General features: G+C 33.8%; 4 protein-coding genes across 7 annotated transcripts; 3 read left to right on the forward strand and 1 right to left on the reverse strand.

The window, feature by feature from the left end:
* The first annotated feature begins 2,574 nt into the window (after positions 1–2,574).
* LOC104776775 (developmental protein SEPALLATA 3) lies at positions 2,575–5,187 on the forward strand. 4 transcript variants are annotated; one of them, XM_010462180.2, is made up of 8 exons: positions 2,575–3,084; positions 3,819–3,903; positions 4,019–4,086; positions 4,182–4,281; positions 4,378–4,419; positions 4,495–4,536; positions 4,633–4,787; positions 4,913–5,187. In XM_010462180.2, the coding sequence occupies exons 1-8, from the start codon at positions 2,900–2,902 to the stop codon at positions 5,001–5,003; spliced, it is 768 nt and encodes a 255-aa protein (XP_010460482.1). In that variant the 5' UTR covers positions 2,575–2,899; the 3' UTR covers positions 5,004–5,187. The 4 variants fall into 4 exon arrangements, with proteins under 4 accessions (XP_010460482.1, XP_010460483.1, XP_010460480.1 ...); XM_010462181.2 differs by having other exon boundaries at positions 2,600–3,084; positions 3,819–3,900; XM_010462178.2 differs by having other exon boundaries at positions 2,622–3,084; positions 3,816–3,903.
* Positions 5,188–6,180: 993 nt separating this feature from the next.
* Positions 6,181–7,879, forward strand: LOC147928102 (uncharacterized). Its single transcript, XM_087484716.1, has 2 exons — positions 6,181–7,168; positions 7,556–7,879. The coding sequence occupies exons 1-2, from the start codon at positions 6,736–6,738 to the stop codon at positions 7,570–7,572; spliced, it is 450 nt and encodes a 149-aa protein (XP_087340842.1). The 5' UTR covers positions 6,181–6,735; the 3' UTR covers positions 7,573–7,879.
* A 509-nt stretch (positions 7,880–8,388) lies between these two features.
* On the forward strand, positions 8,389–9,908 carry LOC104741340 (uncharacterized). The gene is made up of 2 exons (XM_010462183.2): positions 8,389–8,763; positions 9,243–9,908. The coding sequence occupies exons 1-2, from the start codon at positions 8,623–8,625 to the stop codon at positions 9,705–9,707; spliced, it is 606 nt and encodes a 201-aa protein (XP_010460485.1). The 5' UTR covers positions 8,389–8,622; the 3' UTR covers positions 9,708–9,908.
* LOC147928103 (nuclear transport factor 2A) lies at positions 9,860–11,489 on the reverse strand. The gene is made up of 2 exons (XM_087484717.1): positions 10,973–11,489; positions 9,860–10,197 (listed from the first exon to the last, which is right to left on the reverse strand). The coding sequence occupies exons 1-2, from the start codon at positions 11,267–11,269 to the stop codon at positions 10,126–10,128; spliced, it is 369 nt and encodes a 122-aa protein (XP_087340843.1). The 5' UTR covers positions 11,270–11,489; the 3' UTR covers positions 9,860–10,125.
* Between the last annotated feature and the right edge of the window lie 1,798 nt (positions 11,490–13,287).

A 13,287-nucleotide genomic window follows, 5' to 3' on the forward strand; every position in this document is an offset into this window, starting at 1 on the left:
ATCACCGTCGTCGTCGTCTCTCTAGCTCACATCGAGATTCTTCTTTCTTTCCTACGTGTAATAGCATTTTTTATTTTGGGACTTCTCTATGACCGTTGGATCTCTCATCGATCTAGCCCCTAGTGGGACCTGTGTGTGCTCCAGGGCATATGATCCCAAAGCCAAAAGAGTATTTCCAAGTGCTTCTTTTTTTCTTATGCTTTAGAAGGAGATATTTATTCGGCCGTAGCTACTTTTACAATTCATATACCTTCAAGATCTCGTCTTATCACTAAAATTTAGTATGCTTTACTTCAACTTGTGACATTTTCCGAGTTAATTCGGTGTATCTAGCAATGGAGAGGACTAAAGCTAAGTAAAAGATATTTATGCCTATGATTCATTGTCAATATATAATGTAAGATAGATAAATAATATGGTAGCATGAAAAATTTATGTGTTCCGAACAATGAAAATATAGCAAGAATTAAAATGTATAAAACTATATTGCATATGTTGACAAAAAAAAAAAACTCTATTGCATAAAGTAGATGTCAATATAGGAGAATTCTATGTTGCTAAAAAAAATTACTCCTTACGTAGCGATAAAATGAATGATAAAATTGTATAAACAAAAACTATCTCACTTTTTATTTGATTCTTTTCAATTATTTCATTATATGTTACATTTTTTGTTTTCGTTTTGGATAAAAGTCTTAAAAGAGACTTAAAGAATGTTTTTATTTTCTTGAAATGTTTGACAATTGAAAGTTTTAAAAACTAAAAATAGTATATATCTCTGTTGGTCTCATACCTTGTAATTCACCACATATGTTATCAATGGGGGAAGATTTGAAAATTTTGGGGTATCAAAAAACGAAGGAAAGAGTACAAAAAGAGGAGGAAAATATAGAAGATATATGTTTTAACTTCATTGGTATGACATCAATAAATAAATAGTTGAATGTACTTTAGTTTCTCTTTTGGTTTAATGCACATCAAACTCTACCAATTGTCATCATCTTACATTGAAACTATACGACCAGATCTGATAAAGAAGTGAATTCGTACTTGCCTTCCTTTTCTTCTCATACGTACCCTTCTAACTATATTTGACTGTAAGTTATACTAATAAGTATTAGCCATACGTTTTATTTTTACCTAATGAAAACTAAAGGAAATCAAAAATATTATAATCTCGAACGAGTCCACATATAAAGACAAATAAATAGAACTGATCCTGCAGACTTGCTGAAAATGCTTTAACGATCAAGCGAGATAATCAAAAGATTCAGTGTGCAAATCAAAGAAACTAAAATGGTTTAAATATAACCAAACAGAATAATAATGCTATGTTTAGTTTTTCTAATTGAATCATACCTTTGTGTCCATCACCTACTTACCGGTCAAAATAAAGCAATTACGTCTGCAACCATAAAGCATATACTAAGAGTTTTGGTCAGACATGATCTCTAACATCGGACGAACCCTAAGATAACCAATATAAACCATCACTTATATTCAAAACTCTGTTTATTTTATCCATTTATGTTTATTTTCTTCTTCTATATATACTTTTTTTTTTCTGTGTGTGTAGTCGCGTCAAACTCTCTCACACCAAACTGGATTTTATCAACATGGTTTGTTTTATAAAGTGGATCATACTATAAACATTAATATATTTATATTAAGACCATATATACAAATTGGAAAACAAAAAGTATGTAGAACTATATACAAATTGGAAAACGATCGGAAAAAAAAAACAGATCTAGCAGTAAGAGAGATGTAGATATTATGAATCTAGCAGTAAAGAAGAATAAAAAAACATGAATGAATCACAAAAGACGGTGTTTTTACTTTACATTTTTCACCAATCACAAGGGGTAGTTCCGTAAGTTGGGAAATTCGTACGAGGCTTCACCTAGTTAAGGTTAGGTCACATGATTCCCTGAACTCGTTTATAAAAGCAACCAAAATAAATAAAAACAAAAAATCCAAAATTTTTAAAATGTAGAAGAAAAAAATCAGGTGGATTTATCAGACCCTACCATCCAGATGTCGACACGTGTCCGAACTCATTCATTGCCCTACTCTTTTCTGTTTAGGGTTGCCATCACTCATCACCCAAAGCCGCATCTCCACCGTCCATTTTTAGCTCTCATTTTCAACATCACTACTCTTATGAATCATACGATTTAATTATAAATATCTCTGTCTCTCTCAACATATTAAAACCATAATAATAATAATAATAATAATGGTTTTCATATGTTAGGGTTTATGTAGGATTTCCAGTTTTTTATAATTCGATGATCATCCTCCAGGTTAAAAAAAAAAAGCATTAAACTTTCTTTAATTTAAACTACTGGGCCAGAGGATCACATTACTCTAAACTATGGATTTGAAAATGAGAAACCACTAGCTCGATAGTGGAATTCAAAAAAAAATATTGTCTCCATTACTAATAATGTATAAACATAAAAATGCACCAAATTGCTAGGTTTGAAAAGAACTAAAGCACGGATAGAGTAATTAACATTTTTTTCAATTTGCAATATTTGAATAAATCCTATGAGGGTTCCTTTGGTACACAATAATTGGAGGGTATATAAATATAGTTGAGGGCTGAGAGAGAGAGTATATAGAAAGAGAATATTTCAAGTCATGAAGCTGACATGTTAATGTACTTGGAGAGAAGTGTTGTGAGATTTGTACAAATCTATATGTACACTTTAAAAAGAAATATAACATAGAGAACAAATATAAACAAAACAAAAAAGAGAGAGAGAGAGAGAAGCTCATATATATATATATAGAATTGCTTGCAAAGAAAGAGAGAGAGAGAGAGAGAGAGAGAGAGAGAGAGAGAGAAAGAGAGATATTTGGGTAGAGAGAAAGAAAAGAAAAGAGAGAGAGAATGGGAAGAGGGAGAGTAGAATTGAAGAGGATAGAGAACAAGATCAATAGGCAAGTGACGTTTGCAAAGAGAAGGAATGGTCTTTTGAAGAAAGCATACGAGCTTTCCGTTCTGTGTGATGCAGAGGTTGCTCTCATCATCTTCTCAAATAGAGGAAAGCTGTACGAGTTTTGCAGTAGTTCGAGGTATATATATATCTATCTACTTTTGTATCTATTACATACATATGTTATAACCAACATAAACAAATAAAAAAAGAAATGTGTGTTTTATGTATGTGTATGGGTCTTTCTGATGTGTTATGTCGTACGTGTTCTATCATCCTTTTTAAAGAAGCAAAGAGGAATTTTTTTTTTGGGATACCCAAATCTGTTTCATTTAAATTAAATTAAAAAAAAAGACTGCTTTTTTACATGTTTTTGTGTTTTCTGATGATTTCCACTTCTGTTTTCTTTCTATTTTTTTTTTCCTTACATCAAAGTTTTAATTCTTCTATTGCAGAATCCCCTAAGTTTTATTTGTTTGTCTATCCTTAGAAATTAATTATATATATAGGGGCTACTTAATATTATTTTATATGAGAAGCTAAGTGAGAACAACCATCGATCTGATATGAAAATTAGGGTTAATTTATCTGGTTAGTGATGATTTAAATTAATTATAGGGTTTCTCTCTTTTGATTTGTGGTCGTCCAATTCGATGAAATCACACAATTTTTTTAATGTCAGAAGTTCTTAAGGTCTTTCCAATTTTGGTTTCAAGTGATGCCAATGTCAAATTCATATCTCAAAGCTATCCATTGGATATATGTACTTGTGACTCATCTTTGAACTTTATTTTGAGATTATAGCCAAATAAGCTTATTGGGGACTTAAAGTTGTTAACTAATGAACTGAATTGTTGTTTTGTGTCGTAGCAGCATGCTTCGGACTCTTGAGAGGTACCAAAAATGTAACTATGGAGCACCAGAGCCCAATGTGCCTTCAAGAGAGGCCTTAGCAGTTGTACCCCTTCTCTTTCTTCTTTCTCTTCTAATCTTAATTATAATCATACTCATTTTCGACTTACTTAATTGTTCGGTCGAGATCCAATGATTAATGTTGTTTTGATACACTGCAGGAGCTAAGTAGTCAACAAGAGTATCTCAAGCTTAAGGAGCGTTATGACGCCTTACAAAGAACCCAAAGGTAACAACTAATTATAATTAATCAACTCCTTTAAGCTAGCTAGCTACTATATATGTACAGTCAAACTTGATGAGTTTTGAATCTTGAAATTATAGGAATCTACTGGGAGAAGATCTTGGGCCTCTAAGTTCAAAGGAGCTTGAGTCACTCGAGAGACAGCTTGATTCTTCCTTGAAGCAGATCCGAGCTCTCCGGGTACTATACCTTGTTTATCAGTTTCTCATATGATCTGTACACTAGTAATTAAGATATGCTATGTTAAAATATAATTGGGTTTAATTAATTCTGCAGACACAGTTTATGCTCGACCAGCTCAACGATCTTCAGAGTAAGGTAAATACTAATTACTCACATTAGCTCCTCATTAATTCCAAATCTAGTATATATAACCAAAAAAAAAAATCGCAGGAACGCATGCTGACTGAGACAAATAAAACTCTAAGACTAAGGGTAATTTAATATAATTATACACGTACTCGTCATTAATTAATTTGGTTAATAATGGTTTCAAGTAACGAAGCAAGTACTACTGTGTGTATGTGGCAGTTAGCTGATGGGTATCAAATGCCACTCCAACTGAACCCTAACCCAGAAGATCATGTTGATCTCTATGGTCGTCATCATCAACAACAACAACAACAACAACAGCACTCTCAAGCTTTCTTCCAGCCTTTGGAATGTGAACCCATTCTTCAGATCGGGTAATTGATCATTAACTTTATAACCAATTCTTAATTTGGTCTGCTTTGATTATTTATATAAGCTAGGTAGCATGGATCTTAATTAAACCAAGATTAATTAATATCGTAATGATTATGGATCGTAGGTATCAGGCGCAGCAAGATGGAATGGGAGCAGGACCAAGTGTGAATAATTACATGTTGGGTTGGTTACCTTATGATACCAACTCTATATGAATCTTTCTTAATAATTAATTGCTTTCTTCTTCTTTTTCTTTTTTTTTTTCTTTTTTTTGACATTTTAAGATGATCATGTTTCTTCTGATTTTATTACCTCTATCATGTTTTCGGTCTTGTGTGCATGTGTGTGTAATAATGTTTAATTATAAGCCCTTTCTATAATTCAATAATTTTGTCATCAGTTTTGCCCCCATTACTCCTAAACTCTCACACATAAATTTTTTTCTTTGTTTTGAGTTTGTTTTGAAGTATGCTTCCTCCTGCTCCAGATTCTTTTAGATCATCAACTCCCATTTTATGTTATGCGATGCTTTGTATATATAATTAACCACCATTAACCAGAAACAAGAAAAACTCACACTATCTAGCTAGTTGTTTTTTCAAAAAAAAAAAATATCTTGTTTATCAGATAACGATGAACTCACTGTAGGCCCATCTAATATCATTTTGGGCCATCTTTGTACTTTTGTATATGGCCTATGTAAGAAGACCTATATACTTCATGAAACCATCAAAATTTCACTATACCAAAATCAGGAAAATAAAGAAGAAAAAATATATATATAGTTAGAAAAAAGAAGAAGAAAATTTCTAAGAGTAGGCCTGGCTCATATATTGACTGGGTCCTATCCAAAATAATTTTAAGTTTGACTTTCTGGACACAAATGATATGATTAGTATTATTACCAATCCAATCCACAAAAATAATTTGATGTACAAATCAATAAATTCGAATGATAACTTGATGTCTAACTTGCATGTTGTTCAATGATTCATCATCTTGTAACTTGATCATAATAGTATCTTCAACTTGGAATTGGCAAAAAGAAAGGATTAGTGAAGATAAATAATGAATTATTGAAATGTCAATCATCTATATATACCTTAATAAATATCTTCACTCTATAATTTCTAATTAGTCATATCACAAATCCAAGTAGCCTGAATTGAAAACCCCAGAGATACAAGACAGTTTCATTTTTCCTAAAAGCCTTTTTTATTATTTCATTAAAATACATCAAATTCAAAACTTATACAAAAAAAAGTCAAATAAATAACCAAACCCCAAAAAAAAAAAAAAAACTAAATATTCAGAAAAAGAAAAGGGGCAAAACAAGAAAACGACAGCTCTGGTATGATTGGAACAAAATTTAATTACTTGTAAGTTACAGATAAGAAAGAATGGTGTAGAGAAAGAAAGAAGATAAGAGAAAAGACCCCAACTCTCTCACGCCGCGTCATTACTGAGACACCTATACTTACTCGCCATATCCCATCGCGTATCCACAACGCGTCTTCCTTTTTGTTTTTTTACTTCGTCCCTTTGCTTTTTCCGTTATCCAAAACAACAACAACAACAACACACGATTCACGACGCTTCTGCCTTTGCATTTTTTTTTTTTTTTTCACAAAATTCAAGGAAGAACTTTTGCATAAATTTCAGTCCTTTTTTTTATCTCTGTGTGTGTGTAAGAGAGATTGTTTAGTTATCGTGTTTTGTAAGGCAATCTCCATTAACAGCACACCTTCTTCTTCTTCCTTCTACCCAATCAATTCTGCCGGCTGTTTTGTTTTCTTTTATCTCCTCGCCTCGGTTTTAGCAAAACACCCTTCTTTTTTTAGTTATCTTCTTCCTCAAGCAAATTCTTTCTGTGATCCTTTTTTGGAGATTAAACAAAAAAAAAAGTTGGGATTTTTTTCCATTCTTGTTCTTGTTCTTGTGGTTGTGATGATGAGAAGGGGGGAGCGAGATCAGCAGCAATCTAGGGTTTTTTACGATCTATCTTCTCTTGTTTTGAATCTTCTCCGTTCACCTCCTATGCCTATCTCTTTCCCCGACGATCAGTTCTCCGATCCGTCTCCTAGAATTCGTCCTCGTCCTCCTCATACCTCTTCGCATCATCGTTTCTCGTCGTCGTCTCCTTCCTTGACCCATATATCACCGTCTGGGTTCGCGTCTTTGCTGCTTGGTATATCTGTGGCTCTTATGCTTTGTGGATCTGTTACTTTCTTCATCGGCTTTCTTTTGTTGCCTTGGGTTCTCGCTCTTATCATGGTTTTCTATGTCGCTGGGATCGTCTCCGCCATTTCCATGGTTGGGAGGTCCATTCTCTGTTACGTCTTGACGCCTCCTTCTCCCTCCTCCGGAAAGGAGATTTCTGGTAATTAATTTTTTAGCCTTAAATTTATCACAATTTGTGTCGGATCTGTTTAAATTTCATCCAAAGTTTGTTTCTTGATCATCTTTATATGTTTCCCACTGGGTTTTAGTTAGAAATGGAGGTTTGAATTAGGGTTTTCTTGAAAAGCAACAAGGCAAATTGCGGTTTTTCAAAATTTAAGAACACATATGTTATGTTCTGTTTTGACTGAAATGATCTTGTTCTTTGTTTCATCTTTTGGATTATGATAGTGTTTTGTATTGTGCCCATCTTACTACATTTTCACCTTTCTTTTCGTTCGTGTGCTTGATTTCTCCTTGTGAAACTAAACCTAGCAGATTCATCTTCTTCTTGCAATAACGTTTAATTTTGACATATGATTGGCAGAATGGAAGCTGTTGTGAAGTGACAAACCAAACAAAAAGAAACAGAGAGAGGCAGGACAAAAAAAAACAAAGAAGAAGAAGGGGATTGATTATATAACCTTATATATCCAATAGAGAGTTTCTATATGTTCTTTATCTTGTATTTTGGGAGGTTGGGGGAAAATCATGTGGATATTGGGTTGGAGTTTTATAATTTTACTTATCAAAAAGAATTTTCTATTTTACTTTTAGAGATAGAGAAGGCTTCTGATATTTGTGTGTTCTTAATGGATATGGGGTTCTTTTTATGTAACATTATTTCTTAAAGCATACAAAGATTTTAGGATTTCTACTGCCTCCTTTTTTTTTTTTTTTGCTTGTTTATGAGACAGTCCCATATCTGTTGGTGATCTCCTTTAAATCTTCTTGTTCATCCAATGATCCAACCAATATCTGCATCTGTCCTCGAAAGATACTTCTTTTTTGTTGCATAGTCTTCATCTTATATAGGATTTCCAACATTTATAGATCTTGCAGCTAGATGATTGGTTTTGGTTCTCTACCATGTCAAATTGAAAGTTGATTGATGAACTGAGGTATGGATTACTTTTTTTTGGCAGAGGTTTATTGGAAGCAGAAAGAGTACTAGATTGTCTTTGCATTCTTTCTCTATTAACTCTCTGTTATTGTAAACTCTTTTTGTGTGTGTGCGTGCGTGCGTGGGTGTGAATCCCAAAAAGAACGAATCTGAGGTGCAAAGTTGAGTATCTTTACTGAACTAAATAATAACTGAGACATCACTACATTATTACATGTTGAATAAGTATTTAAATGTCCTACGCTATTGCGCATCTCAATATATATCTATTTCTTTGGTAGTGGAGGTGCCGTGCCGTCAATAGATGTCACGTGTCCTGTCCCGACTTACGTTGTCATCAATACAAAACAAAAGGGTCCCAAAACAAAAGAGACTCTCTCTACCTAAAAATAAAATAGAACTGTAAGCAACAAACAAACATCGTCTTTGGAGATAGGCGAGAGAGCGGCGGAGAGTTTAAGAGGAGAAGAAGGGTTTTTTTCGTCTGTGAAATGGAGTCGAGTGACGATGTGGAGACTCTGAGCAAAGCCATCGAGAAGCTTCTTGATGAGAAGAGGAAGAGAGAAGCTTCTGGTGACTCATTTATCGAAGACGACGACGATCAGCTTTTGCTCTCTCGGCTTATCTCTCAGGTACTTCTTCGTTTCTTTCCTCCCACAGATCTCTTTTTCTCCTTTCTTGATTTATCTGATATGTTTGTGCCCAATCAACTTTTCTGGGTATAAAGATTGAATCATATGACTATTTGAGAATATACTCTTATTATACCAACGAATCGTGTGTAATTCGCTCCGGTGTGATGAGTGAGTGCTTTGATTGAAATATGATTGGTCTGAATATCTTACTCGTGAATCAGACAGATACAACTTGTTTGTCTTTTGTTGTAAGCCTATCACCACAAGCTCCAATTTGTTAGGGTTGGATCAGTAAAATGAAGATTTAATTATTAGTACGTCTCCCCCATATTCTTATTTATTTGAACTCCGGTCCTGGCAATGTGTAACACTGAACGTATATCCTGGTGTTAGTTTCTGTTCCATGTCCTGTTTTGGGATGAGTTGATGACCTATTCCCATTTCAGGGCTGATGCTAATTTTTGTTTGTAACTTAGTTGGAATCACCGAGGATGAAGGGAAAAACTCATGGGACAGCCAAAGAAGAAGAGGAAGAAAAAGAACAGTCTCCAGTTTCTTCACCATCCAAAGGAAAACACGAGGGGAAGAGACATTTGGAAGAGAGTATAGAAGAATTAGCTAAAGACATCAAGAAGGTTCAGAGGCAGAACAAAATTACCCATATACTGATCTCGGCTATGATCATCCTGACATTGACTTGGCAGCTCTCTGAGTACTCGATGATTTTCATGTTGAAAGATAGGATTAGCCACCCAGTCAGATCCATCGGGGGTATGCTTAATGGGATGTTCAAAGGTAAGATACGTCCACTCAAGAACCCACTCACGGGGACTTCCACTTCCAAGGATCAAAACAACCATGGGAATGGAAGAGACAGTGGACCTCATGTTCAAGTGCCCGAGCTGTTGCGAGAATTTGGTTTCGATGACGATGACGAATAATAATAGCTTTCGTTTGTGATTCTACAATAGAATTGTTATCTGGGAACAAGGTCACCCTCACTATTTTCTTACTTTTCAATATAGGTAGTCTACTTTGTACGGTCGTCGTGATGGAAAAGAAAAGCATAGTAGTTTGATCATATGAAAAAGGGTTTCAAAAGGGAACCATATTCAAAATAAACATTTGTTTTATCCTTAAAAGTACTTACTAAATCATGGATCAATGCCCGAAAACAAATAGAGTAATCTCAACCAAAGTAACAAAGGAGCTCCATTGATTTAAAATTAAAAAACAGACAGCAAACCACGAGAAAATAAGCTTCATGTTCCAAATCTAAAACCAACTCAGACCTCAAATTTCCATCAGTCTTCTTTTTGACTTGTCATAATGGTGAATATACCCCTTGCACCAGATCCCTCAGGCATAGTTCAACCTGAATATATCATTGAACACGTAGTAGGTTCCCTGATTCGATATCAAATGGAACATCTGTGCACAAAAGACAAGTATGTCAGGAACCAGGCAAAATCCAAACAACAAACTATGCTACTTTTATACAAGAATCAATGCGTGATTCGCAATATGAGAGATGCATATATGAGCTCAAGTTGATATGAATTCATCCGACTTAGCTCGATACATAGATTCCACTAGTGTGATGGCCAACAAAAGATGATAACAAAAACACAATCACACAGGGTAGTACCTTAAAATTAAAGAACTAAGAAGAGGCAATGATACAAACATAATATCTTGCTTCCTATAGAACAAATCTAGTAAACAGCCTTCAAAGTTCAAAAAATCCAAAAACAAAGTCTACAGCAGATGATACACACACCACAAGCAACACAGAACTACGTATATAGAATTGAGACATTTTAATCTTAATGCGGTATATCAAAGACTACAAGATCACATATACAAATAGTTGAGAAAAAACACTATTCCGATGCTACATTCACGAAGCAGAAGGAGAGTGGAAATCTAAAATGCCAGAAAGAGATGACTGAAGATAACATGTACACAAAACCTTTAACCTACACACGGATCTATCACTAAATGCATCAAAGAGGGTACAAAATTGCGAGACAATTCCAGATCGTTTAAGCTTTTATTGACCTAACTAACAGGCATATATATAAATCAATCAAAAGAAAAGCACAATTTAAAACCCTAAGACCCTACCGTACATGATCGCGAAACAAGGGGGGAAACAATAAAAAAAAAATCCAAGTGATAAAGAGAAATTGAAGGGGGGGGAAACCTGGCTGAACTTGAGAGCGTGCTGTTCGCCAGCGAGCTGAAGGTTACCGGAGACAAAGACGAGCATACCGCCGGCGGGACCAGAAGGCTGACAATCGACGGTGGTGATGTTGTGCTTACACTGATTGAAAGGGAGGCTGGTGAGCTTAGCGACGATGTTCTGAGAGCCCTGGATCTTCTGGCCTTCGAAGGTCAACATGGATCCTTCTTGGTACAGAGAAACCAAACCTGGACGATTACCATCGAAGGTCGAGTAGTAGTGCTCAACGAAAGCCTTGGCAACTGCGTCTGGATCCATCCCTCCTCCTTCCTTTTTTTGTTTTTTCTGATTTGATTGATCCTTTTGCTCTATCTACCGTCGTGCTTTCAAGAGATGACAGGAGGGTGATAGAGAGAGAGAGATAACTACAACTGCAAAAAGTACAAATGAAATTATACGGAATAGACCAATTAGAAAGAAAAAAGGACGATACTTTTAAATGGGCCTTACAACTCATAACATTTTGGCCCATTAATATAAAAAGAGAGAGAGAGAGATTGGGGGGTGGGAAGTAAAAAAGAATTCATCATGAATCATGATGGGTGAGAGAACAACCGTTGATTGGTGTCTTTCAAGCAATCCCATTTTTAGAATAAAATTTCTATTAGCAATTTTCGCCAATAATTAGAAACAAATTAAAAAAAAATATGATTAGAAATCAAAAATACTAAAAAAAATGTTTAGGCTTTCAGATATCATCAACACGTGTAAAAACAGATGACGTTCACCTAGGGGAAAAAAATGTCTTTTAATATTTATTTTTGGATGTATTCATGCCTAAACTGCATGGAATTGAAAGCCGGTATCTGAAAGTTGGAAGTGCCAAAACAGAATTGTTTTAAAAAATAGAAAGCGGATACGTGTTGAAAGCGTATATATATATATATATATATATCAATATAGTATTAATATTATATGAAAATAAAATGTTATTGCAAATTATGTGATAATTTTCAATTTCTTGTAATCTCTATTTAATATTTTTTTGTGTTTTGTTGGTTTATGTGGATATCTTTCTCTTTATTCTAGTAGTTATAGATTTAAAATAAAATCCATAAATAGAGTATTGAAATATATAAAAACCACGTAGTCATGAAAACCCCTAGTGTCTCCTCTTTCTTTTTCCTTACTTCTGCCCTGTACTGCCGTAAAAGATCTGTTTTTTTTTTTCTGATAAAAAAGTTTCTTTACTTTCATGAAATATAACTCAATGGATTATACTCGAAATTAAATAACTTTCATATCTAGATTGAAGTTATTTGACAAGTGAGTTGGCAATATCATTCGACGCTTCCATTAATGTCTTTTTACGCTTCCAAATAGGAATCTATGTTTCCTAGGCGCTTCCAAATTCATCTTTTTAAAAATCGCGATTTCATCGCGCTTCCGAGTGGTTTCGAACGCTTCTGCTCCCGTTTCCGATTCCGAAGCAAGAATCGGAGCCTTAGCCACTCTTCCATGTAACGTAGGTTCACACTTTAGTTTTTGTGAGATTTTAAAGATTTCGATGATTTTAGAAATATTGATATGATTTATTGTATTTTTTTTTTCAAATACTACCTAAAATATAAGATTTAGATATCTGTATTTTTAACTAAACAAATCCTCTCAAAATCCTTCAAAATCTTTAAAAAATCATTAAAATTTAAATACACAAACTGTTTTGAATAACATAAGATTTTAAACTAAAATTTTTTAAATCATCAATTTAATAATAGTGGATTTTAAAATAGATTTTTAAATAATTAATTTAATAACAGAATTTCAAACATAAAATTTTACACAAATTATTTAAAATGTTGAGTTGAATACATCCTCTTCTTACTTTGGCAAAAGAAAGTGTATATTGAAATTGGAAAAAAATCGAGTTTTTTTTGACTAAATAATACTACTATACTTTTTCTGTATAGAGGAGGTTACTTGTATAATACTTTAGTGTTGTTTAGTTGTTTTTGATAATGGCCAAACATATTATTTTATTTTTTTGTCACTTTACCAACTACTGCACCTCCCAATATTTTTTTGCGTAATAGTGTAAATTCTTCTAACACGCCTTTTTTTTATTAATTTTAATTTTAATTTTTATTATTGGAGGGTGAGGAGAAGTGAGACCAGATATGCCTTTGTTCCCTTCTCGTGGGCCCCTCCGTTTTAAGTTTTTTCTTTTTTACCTGCGCCGTTTTAGTTATTTTACCAATTATTTAGTGTATATTTTTTCATGTATTTATTGGCTTTCGATTGGTAACATCTTTTAAATAAGGCAGTTAAGATTTTTT

This window comes from Camelina sativa, chromosome 14 (genome assembly GCF_030686135.1).
Source record: "Camelina sativa cultivar CO46 ecotype springtype chromosome 14, ASM3068613v1".
NCBI lineage: Eukaryota > Viridiplantae > Streptophyta > Magnoliopsida > Brassicales > Brassicaceae > Camelina > Camelina sativa.